The sequence below is a fragment of the Fusarium subglutinans genome, assembly GCF_013396075.1.
Source record: "Fusarium subglutinans strain NRRL 66333 chromosome Unknown NRRL66333_c0000003, whole genome shotgun sequence".
Taxonomy (NCBI): Eukaryota; Fungi; Ascomycota; class Sordariomycetes; order Hypocreales; family Nectriaceae; genus Fusarium; species Fusarium subglutinans.
The window spans coordinates 366,827-383,653 of NW_023502066.1; the positions used below are offsets into that span (position 1 = coordinate 366,827).

Below are 16,827 nucleotides of genomic sequence, written 5' to 3' on the forward strand. Positions count from 1 at the left end.
AACAATGGAATTAGTCTGGCTTTACGGTGACTCGACGTGTTTCAAGACACATGAGTTAACTGTTTTAACTGTTTGAGCAATTGAGAATCCGGTTTGACAAGAGTCGCAGCTAAGAACTAACTATGTCTGTCACAAAGACGTAATATTTCATTCAATTCAGCTGCCAGAGAGACTAGACTAGGCCTCGGCACATGATCAATCTGTCAATGCAAGATAATCTCGATTCCATTTACCAAGAAATTGGGCCGTGATGGACTCGAACGAACCAACTGCGATCTGCTATCTTGAAATGGCTAGTGAGTGAGGTAGGTGGAGGCTCAGTAGATGGACAAAGCTCGAGATACTACATATCAAGTGCTGCGACGCTGCGTGGAGACCAGCCGAACTAGCCGAGCTTCTGCGCAATGTCGTTTGAAGAATCAGGATCAGGGTTCTATGAGATTGTGCGTTGCGTGTTCGTAATCAGGTGTCGATAGGGAAGATGCTTGGAGAGATGGGTCACGAGAGATGGAGAGGTTGAGGCCGTGAGGTTCTTGAAGAGTCATGAGAGTTGGCATGACTCGGTTCAGTGCTGAGACTTGAGTTGAAGTGGGCAGTGAGTATTCAGACTCAGGATGGAGATACGATTTGCTTGTCTCTGAGATGTTGCCTAGCAGAAAAGCTTTCAGTCAAGGACAATAGGAATAGGGTAGTTGGACAGAGGAAAGCAATGCATGTACTGCTCACAGTCCAGTCCGGACCGCGTTATGATGACATTAGACTACCTATACAATCTACCGCTCAACTATAACTCGTACATCACTAACCGCTGCTCTCGCTACCTTCTTGAGCAATGTCCTCTCATCTGCCTCACGGTACCTCTCCCACGAATCCAGCCCCTCCTTCGCCTGAATACTCAACGTCTCGTAACCCTGGCGAATAACCTCCGTGACCTCCTGCGTCGTCAAAAGACTAGGCTTACGACGATTCGCACCACCTTCTGAAAGCATCTGGTTGTAATGCGCACTAACGTTGATGAGTGTATCGATGGAGTTGCTGTTACGGTTACCCAGACGGTAGTTCTCTTTGAACTTGGTGAGAACCTCACCGGACTCGACGACCTTGTAGAACAGGTCATCGTAGTCTGCTGGCGAGGGGAGGAAGGCTTCACCAGCGGAGAGGGATAGGGCGATGAGGTTAACAACGTGATCGAGAAGGGTGTCGATATGTGGTAGATCCTTCAGGTCGGCTGTGTATGTAGCCAGGAAGCGAACTATGGAGAGCAAAGATCGGAAGAACTCAGGCCAATGATACTCCAGCCGTGTGCGCGTACGAGAGAGATATGAGACAATACGAAGCATGATGCCAAAGCAGAGTGTGTAGAGACTGACATCAAGACGACGACGAAGATTATGATTCACACCGTCAATCATAGTGTCAAGAAGTGAAATGGCCAGGACTCGCTCGCCTTTGACGAGGGGAAGGTAAGGCTGTCGTTGACGACAGAGACGCACTGCAACACGGGATTCATCGCTGCAGATACGCTTGCATATTGTGGGATCTTCGATCAGGAGGCGGAAGACCATGAGGTTGAGATGGGCGTAGTATGTGGCGCGGGGTGAGAGGTAGGCGTGTTGGAGGAGATAGGAGGTGAGAGAGACATAGCTGGCGATGGGCTGCTCAGCGCCTGGTTCAGCTGCCTGCGTCACTAGGTTGAAGCAGAAGAGCTTGTTGGCATGGGTAAAGTCGTAAGTAGCTAGTAGAACAGCAGCTTCTTCCTCAGGTCTAGCAGATTGTCAGTTTGCATTGCAGTAGCACAAAGGGGTTGAGTAACTCACAGCTTGGTGAAGAGAGCTTTAGCAGTCTCAACATCATACACAGGCTTCTTCACAGGTTTTGGCCCTGGAGCAATCGCGCCGAGACCAATCATGTTGAGAGTAGCGCTGAAGGTCCAGCCTTCAGGAAGATCGTCCTGGATCGTGATGTATCGAGACCGGACTATCTGACACGCTTCTCCCACTGCGCCTACGATCTTTTGAATCACGGCTTCGTTGACAAAGTCGTTTAATCTTTGCTGGTAAGGATTCTGAAACTCGAATTTGTTGTAGTTTGCTAGGAGGCCTAGTAATGTGAAGGGTTGTAGGACTTGATCTGACGTTTCTGCGTCTTGGATGAACTGGCATTGTTAACCTGGAACGCTTCGTCTTGTAGAGTGTTGTGTACCTTCATGACTGCAGGGAAGAGATCTCTTTGGATTAGGTAAGTCAACAGTGTTGTTTGGTACGCTCCAGCTGTTACCGCCAACAGCACTTCAACCGCCTTGTATCGAACTTCCACTGCTCCGGGTTAGTTGAGCGACCTCTGGGTAGATGTCGAGCCTTACACTCTTTGCTATTCCTTATTATAGCCTCCACAGCGCTGACAAAGTCGGTGAACACGACATCGATATGATCGAGTCCTGCAAGAAGAACCATGATATCGGAGCTCGGATGCGGGTATCGTTTGGAGAGGAGGCATGATAGAAAGACACTGAGCGTCTATCAGGTGTTAGGACCAATCCGCGTACTGCATTGCGGTCGTATACGACTCACGTCCAGGGCGTGCAACTGCGCAAGGCTATGCGAGCCCTTGAGCGCAGCTATGCCCCTCGCAAAGAGCTCCTGCGTCCGCACGTCGAGCGACAAGACATGGCTGGGGCTCAACTCGTTCAGGATACGTCTCAGGGCGGCGCGATCGGGTCTGAGGAGGAAGAACTCTGTCCAGAAGCCATCCGTATTCTCTTCATCGTCGTAGTCATCCTAATTCGAGCAAAGGGGCGATCAGTCGAGGCGGGCGCATGAGATTCGGCGGCTGCGGATATCTACCTAGCAGCTGGTGTTTAGTTCATGATGGGCAGCGATAGAGGAGGGGGATTTTTACCTTGAAGAGAGAATCGTAGAGCTGGATGATCTTGGGGGTAAAGACCTCGGGCTGAGGCTGGCGAGTAAGAGGTGACGCTTCCATAGGAGGGGAGCTGAAAGTTGTGAGGTACGATAATGTTGAAGGAGGACGACTTGCGATAGAGAAATGGGCCATGGCTATGCTTATCACGTGCGACCCTGCTGCATGTACCTTACGTTTTGGTGTTTGTGTTTATTGACACCCAAAAGGTGATGACAATAACTATTCAGCACTCGAATTGTACTAGGAAAATAAATAGACTATTCTTTGTTGGAGGTGTTTTGTATGGTAGTTCTTTCGACGCCGTTGGCTTGGCCGTTGTGTGTGTGTGTATGTGCGCGCGCCGACAAAGGGAGGTCTCAGATTCACTCTGTACCTTAGTCTAGGACAAGTGTTCGTAACGTAACGTGGCTTGCGTAAGGTAATCGCTATTTACGAGAAACATTCACTGCGAACCTCGTATTGCGATAATCATCGATACGAAATTGACGTTACATCAAGGCAGTTTTCGTCTTTTTCTTCCACATGCATTGCGTCGTGTGTAACAGAGTGTTTGCTCTGGTGGCTTCTTGTTACCTAGGCTGATATCGAAGTACTTGTAACTTTAATCTGGCCTAACTTAAAACCTGAAATTTCTGGACTCGAAACTATTATTATGTTTATTCGTTTTCTCTTGAGATCCGTACGGCATAATGTCCTAAAAATACTTGTTATTCTTTGCCACAAGAGAGTCCCAGAGTTTCCCCATGTTGGTCATACTCTCGCTCGCATGCTCAGGCACAAGACTTACATTATGGTGATGCTGATGTTCACTCCCTTCTTTGACCTGTGACTACAAAATATGTTTCACTTGATTGGCGGAAAAACCGTGTGATTCTATAGGTACCATCGTAATCAATGTTATGTATCTTTTATATGTTCTGGCTCCAAGGACATTGTATGTATGTATGTATGCCAACCCATCGAACTGACTGAGAGGATCCATGAGAGAGAACTGCTACTACTCGGCCCGTAACTTGCTGTGATTAGACTGAAGAGCCTTCAAAGATTATTTCTTTATCAACGACATTGTTTCTTTATTCTAAGGCCAGGCATCTCCCGGCAATAGCACAGCAGCGTCTTCCATGATATCAGCCACTTAAAATAAACTATTAACTATCAACCGCTCACCGTTGGCCATTGACCATTCTCACAACTCCCTGGTCGGGCCAAAAGCTACAGCAGATTGATTGCTGTTCCAAAAGGCTAGCCGCACATATCAAACACCATCCACCATCCACCATCGTCCAAGGAAATCCATCGTTGACCACGGCTACTTCTTTCGCTGGATCTTAGACTCTTGCTCGATTTGATCCAGTCTGCTCTCTCCTTTATAGCCTGGAGTTCCGGGCATTGGGCCCAGTTCAACTAGATGGCTAAACCTGGCCGAAAACTGAGGTTCGGAGCCCAGCTCTGAAGCTGAAGGCATTGAACCGAATTTGATGACCGACGATAGCTCAGGCGATTCAAGAATCTCCTTTTGCGTTGGTAGATTGGCACCATCGGCGGCGGGCATCTCTGTCATCTGTACCAAATTGCCAAGAGCTGGATTGGAATTTAGGTGCTCCTCGAACTGTCCTGGAGCTGAACCTCGATAGATGCCACGGCCAACAGGGATCGGATGCGGTAGTTCTTCCTCGGTGCTATACTTGACGGTGGTGGAAAATTCGGATGACTGGCGGTCGTCGAAGCGCTGAAATTGGCGCTTGGTTTTCGCTTTGTGCAGGAGATCTCCACGAAAATCCGGATTATACTAGCTAGCCTATCTTGGTCTTCACTCGATCATGAGCGGCATAGATCTCTTTCTTGGCCTTACTGGATTTGCCAGCCCACCATTCGTTAACATTGACATCAGCAGTGTTTAATTTAGAAGAAGTAGACATGTTAATATGCCTAGCTAATGTCTTCTGCGAAGAGTGAGCTGGTACATCAGTATCAGGAGGAGCAATTGCGACGCAGATCTCGCATCGAAGACCTTTGAGGTTATTTTGTTTAGCGTCAATGACTGCTCGGCGCATGAAACGTTTATAACCAGAATGGAATTCGCCGTCAATGTGCCGAGGTAGCTTGCTTGGGGCATATCGCTTGGCCTTTGTTTCCTCATCGACAGTTTCGTCTTCTTGGCAGCGAGGGCAGACAACCGTAGCGCCTTGTTGTTGCTTTGTTCCAAAGGCTGAGTGCTCTTCACCGACTTTCAACCAGATTTCCATAGCTGCTCGAGCAGCGGCACCGTAGTCTATCTCGGAGAGTTGATTAATATCCTCAAGCTCATCAGGGAAGGTGTCAATCGTCTGGTTATCGGCAATCTGGGCCCGGAACTGGTCCTCGGCGTCGTCCTCCGGGATGTCTGGATTGTCTTCAGGGAAATCCACGCCGAGATTGATGCTAGTTGAGTCCACAGACTCTTCGGCGCCTGTTGTATTCTCATTATTGGCGTTGGACTCTGGATTCTCAGTAGTGATTATCCGCTTGGCTTCTTGGAGTACATGCTGATTGAACGTGTTGCACATCGACTTGAGTTCCTCAATTTGCAAGTTACTTTCGTCGATCGTTGTGGTTGACTGTTGCTCTTGGCTGAGCTGCTTCATCGCGGCCCGAAGAGCTGCCCGACGGATGACTCGATCACGATTCTTCTTGGCTTTTTTGTCGCCGTTGTGAGGGTATTCATCGTCCGTCTCACGCAGTGTTCGAAAGAAGTCGTTTAGCATCGGTCCCAACTGGCGCCTCTGTTCTTCGTTCAGCCTCGAGAAAGCTAGACTCTCATCGATAGGCCGGTTATTAATGCCACCAGAGTCATCGCCAATGACCATAGACGTTAGGTCCGGGAGGGCTGTCCTGCTTGATGTATAGTATTTGGAAGCACGCTCCTTCCAAAACTCTATCTCAGCTAACCTTAAAAGATAAGCATAACTGTTTCTCGATAAAAAGGGAAGGTAAGAACCGTGTTTAAGCTCAGTATGACTCGAGAAGGGTAGTGAACAGCTTGTGTCTTGACGTTTGGAGGGACGAAACAGTATTAAGAACAGCGCATATTTCTATATACAAGCTCTGATCCATTAGCGGTGCATGTAAATCGAAGGAGTCTTGAGGGTTACCTGTGTAGCTGAAGAAATAGTGCCTCGTTGGCTTCTTCGACTCTTGTGGCTATGTCGGTCGTCAGGGTCGTGATGTTGCTTTTGCACAGCAAAGACGCGGACCGAGAGCTCTGTCTTCGTGTAAAGCAGTGGTCTTTCATATGGCTTTTCAGGCAAGAAAGAAAGGAGAGGGTGCAAGTAGCCCTCGGGATGGTGACTCATACCTGGTGATGACACAGCCTATCTGTGATTACCATTACTAGGTAACTAGGTCACCAAGGCAGAGAACACTGGTCCGCATTGCATCTCACATAGCGACCAGCTGAAAGTTAAGGGACATGCCAAGAAACTTACTTAGCTGTGGTCTTGTATGAGAATTCTCTGCTCAGATACAGATCTCCACAAACTTGTTGCATTTACCACAAACTCGTGATATCCTCACCAACGTTCTCGTTACGTCACAGCTCCACGCTCCAGCCCTACGGAACCACGTTCCCCAGACTCTCAGCTCCATAAGATCACGATCACCGAGATGGCCCACGAGTTTATTTCAAGAAGTTCCTGTTGCGTAAAAGACTCCATTCACAAGGGGTGCTCGGCACAGCGGCTTGCAGCGGCTGAAGCAGAACCCCATGGGGATGTACCTTGTCCGTCACAAACTGGAATTGAGTAATAGTTAAGATCTTTGCATTCTATCTCGTAATTCAAGATGCGAAGTCTGGGGAAGTGGAGGGCGGAAGTTTAACGTTGATATAATGTTCTTGGCGACCGAAATACACAAGTTGTTGATATAATATGAGGTGTTGGTGATTCTCAACCGACATCTCAGTATAGAAAGCTTCTGGAAAGGCGGGAGAACACCAGCCGTTTGGAGTTATGAATTGGAGAATGCCAAAAAGAGCCAGTGCTACAGGGGTAATGTTCTGTGTACAAGTTATACCTCGCTACAAGTGAATTCAACACTCCTTTCACCTTTCTCACAACCAACAACCCTCGGGACTTGACCGTTCCATAAACACACCCCATTTGATCCCAAGACGCTAATTCACAGCAGTTCTTGGTCTTCCGGTCCTGAAACCAGGGTTTGAGGCGGTGCCCGGGGAAGCCAACACCAAATACCCAACTGGAAGATGTACATACATTCCTCAATGCCTGCAGGACCCCTCAGCCTATTCCCATTCTCCGCACGTCCCCAATAATGATAACAACCCCGCATGATCTCCAATTTCCATCATGTAAAAAATACGTACAAAGAACTACGCTTGAGATTAACCTTGAATTCTTGGTAGAGCGCTTATTATCTAGCTTATCCTGCGGGACCTGGCCCTTGGACTGTTCTGGGGTGCATGCTCCGGGGAGTAAGTACTGTACTTGAGTGACTTTGTCTGAGGGAATTACCTTGTGTACGTCGTTTCGTGGCACGATTTGGAGAACCAACGACGCCGAGATGTGGGAGCATGGTTATGTCTCCTATTCTCCGTATCATATTACGTACTCTCAACGACCGCAAGTCTTGGTGAACATGTGAAGTCGAGTTATGGCCGTTGAGGTCTGTGGATTCTGTTACCATTACCCCGGAATATCCGCTGTTACCGATCTTGCTCCCTCTTCTCAATCTGTGTTTGACTTTGTACGTAACAAGATCCGCCTCTTACCTGAAGTTTGTAATACGAACCCCGTATTCCTCCATTGGCTCATGTCGTTGAGTAAAGGGGTGAAGAGACAACTTACGAATGCCCATCAGGTACTCTGCTTACGTTGAGGCCGAGTAGTCGTCTCAGACAGTCTCTTAGGACCAAGGCCGTGCACAACCCTCAATATCGCAACATGAGATATCTGCTTCAACCAAGTCCTCAAGACACTTGAGATATAAGCAGTAGATGTTTATCAACTCAGTCCTTCTTGCCCACACGTGACTATCTGAAGCGAAGACGCAATCTCCAAAACTCCACCATCTACCCATACTGACACATAGGGCGCGCTTCCAGGGCATCATCTCCACACAATGTCAACATCGAAGTGAACATAGGGCGCAATTGACTACATTTTGAGAAAAAGTTTTCATTCCGTGAAGTTATAAAAGGCTCTTGTAGAATATTTACAAACCAAACTCGCCCTTACCGTGGCCATTGTTCACTTCTTGGCATAACAGCCTGGCTTAGGCCAAGGGCTGGGACAATCATGTTAGCACATAACCTTCAGGCTCATTCACCACGTCACCAAGAAACAACTACACGGGACAATGTGTGTTCAGATTGGCACAATTTCATGCTATTATGGTATCTAACGATAAAGGATATACAGGAGATTTGTTCTATGATTTACGCTTCGAGCCAAAACGTCTCTAGTGAGAGAAACAAACTTCATAACAAGACCAAGACTTTACATGATCTTGTTGAGGAAGCGTCGCCAAGCGGGCCAAGTGGCAACCTTGGCACGGTAAGCGTTGATTTCGTCCCAGTTGTGCTCACGTCGGCCAGTGTCGACATCGATCTTGTCAATTGACAGCCAACCCTCACGCTTCCAGAAATAGCCAATAGCCCAGAAGGCAAGGACAACAGGTAGAGCAAGGTATGAGATGAAGAATCCCTCGACGGTTCCCATACCAGATTCACCAGGAGGAGCAGTAATAGCAACATAGAACTATTGACTTGGTTAGCATCATGTTTGTTTGAAGGCGGAATACGATGGCTTACCTGGGCAATAAGGACGAGACAGATGAGGCCAAGACTGATCCAGGAGCCGACAACACCAAAAGCGGCCCTGAAAGGAATCTCATCCAGAGTGTGGCCTTGTCTGGCCCAAGCCTTGCGGAAGCGAATATGGGCAAGGCAGATAGAGCCCCAGGTGAACAGGGTCGAGAGACCAGAAAGAGCCAGGAGCCAGTCAAAGATCTGTCCACCCTTGGGATCAAGGTTGACGAAAGCGATGAAACCCATGAGAATGTGGACAGCGACGGAAACAAGGGGGCGGCCACCGCGGTCGATATAGCTGAACACCTTGGGAGCATATCCGTTTTGAGCCATGGCGGTCAAGGTACGGGAGCCACCGTAAACGCAAGACACACCAAGAGAAAGAACAGAGACAAGGATAATGACATTCATGAAGTCGGCGAGACCAGTCAGGCCGGAGTACTCGCCGACAAGCACGAAAGGCGAGGCCTTGGCGTTGGAGTAACCGGAAATGTTAAGTCGGGGATCAGTGGACTTGATAAGAAGGCCGATGAAGAAGAGACCAAGGACGAAGAAGAGGGTGATACGCCAGAAAACCTGCTTGATGGCTCCAGGGAGAGCCTTGGTAGGGTTCTCAGACTCTGCAGCAGCAAGACCAACAAGCTCAGTACCGGCAAAAGAGAAGGCAGCAGTGACGAAGACAGAGCAGAATCCCTTGAAACCGTTCTTGAAAGCACCGGGGTCCTCTCTCCAGTAGCGTGTGCCCCAGTACTCGTTGTATCGACCGTTGGAAGGACCACCACCACAGACAAGGACGAGAGAGATAAGCATGAAAGCAACAGTAGCTCCGAGCTTGAGGCAAGATGACCAAAACTCTTCCTCGGCGTATCCGATACCGCCAAAGATGTTGATGAGAATGATGGCAACAAGGAAGATTGCAATGAAGATTCCGGGCGAGAGCTCATCATTCCAATATTCAATACAGACAGCACAGATTGTCAGTTCGAGTGGTAAAACGGTAGCCCATTGTGCGACATAATTCCAACCCATGGCGAAACCCCAAGAAGGATCGATAAAGCGAGACGAGTAGATATAGAAACCACCGGACACGGGATACATGACGGCAAGTTCACCGAGAGCGAAGACTATCGCGCAGATGTTAGTTTTCTGGTTGGTAGTGTGGAATGAGGTGAGTGCAACATACCGACGTTGAAGATCATAGCACCAATAATGATGAAGTCGATGAGAACAGATCCAGGACCCTGAATGAATATGTTAGTATCGAACATGGACTGCACAGACAGAACTCGACTTACGCCAGTGTAAAGGGCCTTTCCTGAACCGACGAAGAAACCAGCACCAATAGAACCACCGATGGCAATCATCTGAAGATGGCGAGGCTTCATACGGCGATCAAGCTCATGGTCACCGGTGTCCTTGCGGCGCTGGAAGGACTCAAGAGTGAGACCATTTCGGGTCCACTTGCTTTCCTCCTGGAAAGCGAAGCCACCACCGGTCTGGACATCTCCAGGGTGCTCAGTGATGGTAGTGCCCTTCTCCTGGGACACGTTGGTCGGGTTGTCGCTGGAACTCTTTGATTCCATCTTGACGTTTCCCCTGTGGGTAACTCTTGAAGAGTCAGGGATTAAAGAATGATGAGAAAGGTCGAGTGACCTTGGGTCTTTTGGATGATGAAGAAACGGTGATGGGCGGAAACAATGGTCATCAACGAGGGAAACGAGGCTTCTTAAATATAAGTTGGACGAGGGAGAAGACCAAGACGACCCGGGGTCTCGTTAGAGTCGGTGCACTAGAGGCGAAGACGGCTACCATAGTGGAAAGGGTAGATGGATTCGTTCGAGTCAAAGTTCTAGTGAGGCCCCAGGTTTGACTAGACTAGGTTACTGGGCATGCCCCTAGTTTCCTGTGTCGCCGATCACCAACAAGTTGGAAGTCTTCAAGCGTACGTATCCGTAGAAGCGCAGTGGAGAGAGAGGAGAGGGTCCGAAGTGCCAAGAGCCGCGATACGGAGGGACATGGATGATTGGGGTAGGTCGAAAGATTCAGATGGCGGAGCGGAGACCATCACCGACATGCGAAGTGACCAGGACAAGGCGAAGGGAAGGAAGGAAGGGGCAACATGCTTCCGATTCGATAGATTCAATATCGATGTCGCGGTTATGCACACCCCTTGTTTCGTGGGAAAGAACGACACTTGCAATGAGAGTGAGAATGAGGTTTGGGAAGAGGCAACATGCATTAACAGCAGCAGGACTGGGGAAGTCGCAGCCACGACCCATGCTTCCCGTGCCGCCTCATGAAAGCGCATGGATTACTCTTTCTCTCTTACACCCCATAAGCTCACTTCTACCTTCCAATTCCACCCGCCATGGCTCAATCAATATTGCTCCTCGTAAGAAGGACTCGACCGTTTCTGAGACATTTCGTAGACATTGACCAGGGGAAACAAGAGAGAGCTCAAGCCATGCAAGACGATCAACCTAATTCAAGGTAAAGTGGAGATTTGGAGAGGAACGATATCCTTGAAAGACGCTAAACCTTACTCCACTCCCGAAGGAAGGTACCGGTACATCGAAGAGGTACCTGCTGCTCCTGCCCGCCTGCCATACTTCCATTGCCCCATCATCACTTCTGACATTGGTGAAAGGCAAATAATGCCCCTCTTTGGTGTCTTAATTCTTCTTCAGGTTCATTGAGAAAAGCCGAGATCAAGCCTTTGCTACCTTATCTTTGCAATCTTTTACTGAACGATACTCTTACCATACGAAAACTCCGACACAATCAGCAACACATGATGAGACTCGGACCATGTCTTTGACTCTTCTGGCATCCAATATTGAATCTCAGCTGCCAAGCTTTCACTATCGCTCAGTCAGCAATGGACACATGTAGCCGTGAGTGCGCAGAGCGAACTTTTGTTATCCTCTCAGAGATGCGTAGAGGTTTGGGGTCCAAGGGTAACCAACAGCATGTGGCAGGTATTGCGGATAAAAAGAAGAGCAATTACAGTGAAACCCTCCAATCAACATTCCCATATTAGGTATTCGGGCCAGATATCAACTTGACGCTGTTTCGGGAGTCTCTGATTACCGAAACACTGGCTCAGCATGATTCTAAGCAGCTTGGCATCTGTCTCGATGATACCCAAATTACCCATCTCGTACCGCCCCCACCTGCTCTCTTAGGTGATGCTGTCACCTCATGTCAGTCTTTCGGTAACTCGTGTTCGATATGAGTCTACCTGAGTTGATCCCTTGGGTCACTCATGCTGTTCCTCGGTTTCACGACACTTCACTCGTGCGATTCGCAGGTGATTTTAGAGTATGACAGGGCTAGTTGGCGCCTCCTACCACATCTTGCAGAACCTGACAGGGGGGAAGCATGCCGAGAAAATAGCTTTCTTCTAGAAGGGTGGCGCAGTGACGAAGTGTCCATTACCTTACTGTTTGGCTTCCCGATTGGCGCTAATGAAACCAAGAAAAAAGGACCTGCAGTCATCAGCGCACGTCGATCGAACGAGAAAAAGGTTGATGAGGGCTACGAAGGGAAAGGCTGAAATGCTGAGTTGGTCGAAGCTCACAGACCCCGGGCATATCCCACCGTGGTGCGACGCCAGCTATCTTTGTGAGAGGGACTGTGATAACACCAACTCGACAGCAAAATCGTCGTTGCAAAACGGTCCCCAGCCCAGGTTTCCCACTATTGATACCGGTGCGCGGTTGTTTTGCCGCCGCGGCAGTCGGACTTCTCAGACAGGGAGCGTTCAGCTTCAAAGACGTACCTACTAGAGTACATTACGTTTCATCCTCCAGATTCTGAGATCTTGCTTTGAATTCCATCTACGGGGTAATACGTAACAGTTTGCTCTCAAACTGCCTTACCCCGTGGGCAAATCGCCATGAATCTGGGGAGAGCTCCATCATCCTCAGACAGAACCACCATCAACTGTCCTTTGAGGAAGTCGCTCAAAGTTTTGTACGTAATACAATTCTTCTGACGAGGTTTTTGTGGTCATTGCTATTGAGGCCCCGTTGTTTTGACTTGAAGCATAGAGCACGGGCATGACAAACCCGGACATGACCGGCTGGGCACCCTTGAAGTCCCCGCAAGACCAGTTCCAGCGTTATCAAATGTTGCCCCTGACCTTGCAGGTTATTGTGTCCATTACGTGAAGACACGCGACTCAGCTTGAAATGACAATAACAGAACAGTCACCATATCAAACGGTAATCGATAACCGAGTTGGAAGCTTTTGTTAGTGTCTTTTGCATTACCCGTCCCGAGTTGGCCGATTTCACGGGCCGATGAGAGGAAGATTATTACCTGCAATAACCTGCGGCGCTTTCTTCATTTGGTTGAAGAGCCGCAGGGGTTGTTTTAAGCATTAAGCTTACCTTCAACGAGCCACACCTGACAACCTAAAAGTCAGTATGTACGTGTATGTAATTACCCTAGCTGCAGGTGCTACATTGTACAGTACATTGTGTGGTAGTCAGCGAGTGGTGACTGGCGTGTGTTGGACTGATGCTGACTTGCAAAGCTTATTCGACTGACCAGCTACACATCATCAGCGGCTCGAAAATGTCCTCTATTCATCAAGAAAGCCGACGCATATCTACTTTCAACCAAAGCCAAGAAGTGCATCAAGCCTCAGAACGTAATGCAACCACCCATCGGGATCCCGACGCAATCTGCTGCAAATCAGTTGGCCTTGCACATTTCTAGAAAAAGTCGGTACAGGGTAGCAGTTCTGTCGTAGGACAGCAATCCAAAACTGTCGAATCAGGATGACATCTGATTCTGACGCGTGTCTCCAGTCTTATTATTAGTCCCAATACAGCAGGTTGGTTGAACTGGCCGCTGACCTTCCGCTCTAGGCATGTCTCTGCGCCATAGAACTTTATTGCGCCGTGTCTTAGTCTCTTATCACTTGGCAATGGGTGATAACGAATTGTTACTTGTCGAGCAAGGGGCAAGTAAGCTGTTGCATATATAAACCCCCAGTTCCGCCAAGACTCGAGCCAAGACTGTTGGCAAGATGACCGCTACATTTCAGGCTGTTCATACGCTTAGTACGTACTAACTTGCCTACAGTACTCCGTACAGAGCAGGTACCTAGGACCCTATCTACCTCGGTTCGTGACCTCCCGCTGATCCCGTTGCCCCTATCATCTCTGGACTATTCGACCCTACAGCATGTAGCTGTACCTACGCCTCATTCCTCATGACCTTTCAGCCAGTCGCAAATGCCTCCGCAAATCATGTCTTCAGAGACTAAGGCTGTTATGCTTAATGACCTGTTCGCCCCACGGATTGACCTTATCTAAACGACTACTCCGTACCTCGTCCGCCGAATACAAATGCATATAGAAGTTCCAAATCGCCAAGACGGACGAGCTGGCAGAAATCGGGGGCCGTGGGGTTGTCCTTGGCATTGGGGCTTCTTGCGGGCGCTGATTATGTCACGGTAACGCTGTGCTTTGGCCACCTCGGCGATGCCGCTATTCACGGTTGAACTCTGGGTGTATTGCATTGGGATGCAGGGTAACTGGCTAGACTGGGTAAAAAATGGTGTCGTGGAGCTGTCAAGATACCGTTGAATTATGTGTCAATTGTCCAAGAGGTGGTAGAGAGCTGGCTGTTCTATCTTTGGATGATGCTGGTGTCTTGGCCAGATATTGTGCATGGCCAAGACGGATGGCTGTTCCAGGGTATGGGGAGTGATCTCAGTGTCACAACTATGCCCAGCACGCCGAGATTTTGGCAGAAGAATGGAATTGTTCTTTTGTGGAAGCACTCGATCGGCCATGGATTTGACCTCATTGCTTTAATTCTGTACAAGTCGATATGTGCTTTTTCGGCTATGATGAGTAGGGTTATAAGTATATCCTGTAAATGGATGGTTCAAGACTTACGACTTTTCAGTATCTAATAGTAGTCCTTGGACAGTATGGGGACTGCTCGTCCTCGCTGGCGAATCCATTATTGAATGCACTTTCTGGACCTGATACGCATTCTTCAAGCCACTCATGTCATACCCAACGTTCCCTTCGAAGTCTCTCGAATGAGATGTGAACCTTTGCATTACCCCCGCGAGACGTATTAAGCAAGACATTGACAATGGCTGTGTGGTCGACTTAACAAAGTCAGAATACGCGCCGTTAGAGAGAGACAGCCATCAACTTATCAAACAATAGTTATCCGCGGCCGTTTAATAGCCTTCCAAGACTTTGACTTCATAATCAAAACAAGGTGTTCAAAGACCCTGATAAGACTGTTTATAAATCCCTTAAACCTGTCTAACAATTCTATTATTATGACATAGGATCGCCGTTTTGAAAATGCAAGCAGCCTCTCGATTACACGAGTATCTTGTACTGTTGTTTCCGGTAGAGACTCGCCATAGAGCAAGTGCCTTGATGTTTCCATGGCCATGACAACTTCAAAGGATTCAAATGTCATTCAATACTGGTAGATGTATCCTACAGGTGTATAGATTTCTATTTGTTGCAAGTTTCCGCGATGTGGCTTGAAATGGGTTGGTTAGCCATGCACACGCTTACAACGTGCTTTAGGAACTGTTCAACAAGTCGAAAGAATGTCCGACGTATTTCAGGGATACGCAATTCTCTTGATGGGTAGTTCTATGATATTTCTGTCTGGTCTATTAGACTTGGACGCCGGAGAAAATCAGATAGAGATCTCCGTCACCGCCACTCGTGCTCTCCGTGCTTCAACGGTGGCCGATTTTGCCGTCCGAGTTGCCAGTAAGTCCGAGCTAATATTAGCGTATTAAATACTCCGTCGTGGTGCATTAGAGCTTGGGGATAAGTCGCCATTCGAGAAGTGAATTCTATGAAGCTATCATAGACACTGATGGTGCCAGTACTGAACTCGTAGGCTTTGGCGAAATCAACGTAATACAACTGTCTTGAACCCCATTGAAAAAAAAGCTCCCCAAAAGAGAGAAAGACATTTCAATATCATGCTGTATTGTATATCTTACTAGACACGTCTGATAGTGAGTGTTTGACACGTGGGCGTCATGCAACGTGGAAATGATCGTATCAGAAAGAGTTCCAGACCACTGGGTCGGCCTAGGCTTGCTGCAGAACGCCATCGGGACGTAAGCCGCCCTCTAAACACATGGAGTAGGTATCTGAGCCTCCTATACAGCACCTGATGGCGGACATGGCAGGGGATGCAAGACATCGGAATCCCTCGCCGATGAGATACGGAAGGCCTCATGATAGTCGACGTTATCATACTTTAAAGTCTCGTCGAGTCCAAGTGATGATAAGAAAAGAATTGCCTTTTTATATCAAGAAAGTTGATAACACTTGCATAAACACAGCTGAGTATCACGTTTGTTTATCAGATACCGAACCCAACCCGTTGAGTACCGTTATGAATTGCCTCACGGCAAGCTCCAACTAACTCTCGCCGTTTTCTCCGATTCACCCCTCGCGGTACCCTTCCTCATTCACGTCAAAAGTGGCTTATCGCCCAACTCACTGATACCATGTCTAGCTCGGCCCGGCCTCTCCTCAGCATCGGCAGATAACCACCGATAAGATCAAGATACGGAGTAGCGATTTCGTCATCGGAATCACACCCGTAGCGCTACGGAGAGAGCTAAACCCAACTGTTATCACATAGAATGCCTCTAACCAATGGTTCCCAACCTCACGACGAGTCTCGACTGATAGACGCTCGAAAGCTAGCTCGTTCTGGTCTAGTTGAAGCTGGGGTAGAATCTGGGGTAACCTTAAGCACTCAGTGGGTGTCGTAAATGCCTGATAGCGTTTTGGCAGCCGGTTTTTCTTTCATCCTCCTCCCTTGATGCTTGATATAGAGATAGTCCTCGCGGATACTTTCCCGTAGAATCCAATCATGATACGATCGCCATGTCGGTCACTTTCCCCAGACTCTTTCGCCCCCTAGCTCTATGAGACAGCTCCGTCACGTCCGAGGAAAACAGTATAAAGACGGACGATCGTCGTCGTGCAGAAAAGATGGATCCCAGCAAGCTCCCACTACAGGGTTCTCATCTCCATCAACAGCTTACCTAAACTTGAATTTGCTTGTGGATATCCTTCATC

At 48.4% G+C, this 16,827-nt stretch overlaps 3 protein-coding genes across 3 annotated transcripts; all 3 read right to left on the reverse strand.

Annotated features, from left to right (window-relative positions):
- Positions 1–385: 385 nt before the first annotated feature.
- FSUBG_720 (UPF0588 membrane protein) lies at positions 386–3,054 on the reverse strand (the record flags this gene model as incomplete). Its single annotated transcript, XM_036685480.1, has 7 exons — positions 386–433; positions 807–1,764; positions 1,818–2,091; positions 2,136–2,315; positions 2,363–2,516; positions 2,571–2,777; positions 2,899–3,054. 7 exons carry the CDS (start codon positions 3,052–3,054, stop codon positions 386–388), a joined length of 1,977 nt encoding a protein of 658 aa, XP_036543736.1.
- Positions 3,055–4,231: 1,177 nt separating this feature from the next.
- On the reverse strand, positions 4,232–5,768 carry FSUBG_721 (uncharacterized protein; the record flags this gene model as incomplete). The annotated part of the gene is made up of 2 exons (XM_036685491.1): positions 4,232–4,674; positions 4,775–5,768. The coding sequence occupies 2 exons, from the start codon at positions 5,766–5,768 to the stop codon at positions 4,232–4,234; spliced, it is 1,437 nt and encodes a 478-aa protein (XP_036543737.1).
- A 2,646-nt stretch (positions 5,769–8,414) lies between these two features.
- On the reverse strand, positions 8,415–10,308 carry FSUBG_722 (amino-acid permease inda1; the record flags this gene model as incomplete). Its single annotated transcript, XM_036685502.1, has 4 exons — positions 8,415–8,675; positions 8,729–9,849; positions 9,909–9,966; positions 10,021–10,308. The coding sequence occupies 4 exons, from the start codon at positions 10,306–10,308 to the stop codon at positions 8,415–8,417; spliced, it is 1,728 nt and encodes a 575-aa protein (XP_036543738.1).
- Positions 10,309–16,827: the final 6,519 nt, after the last annotated feature.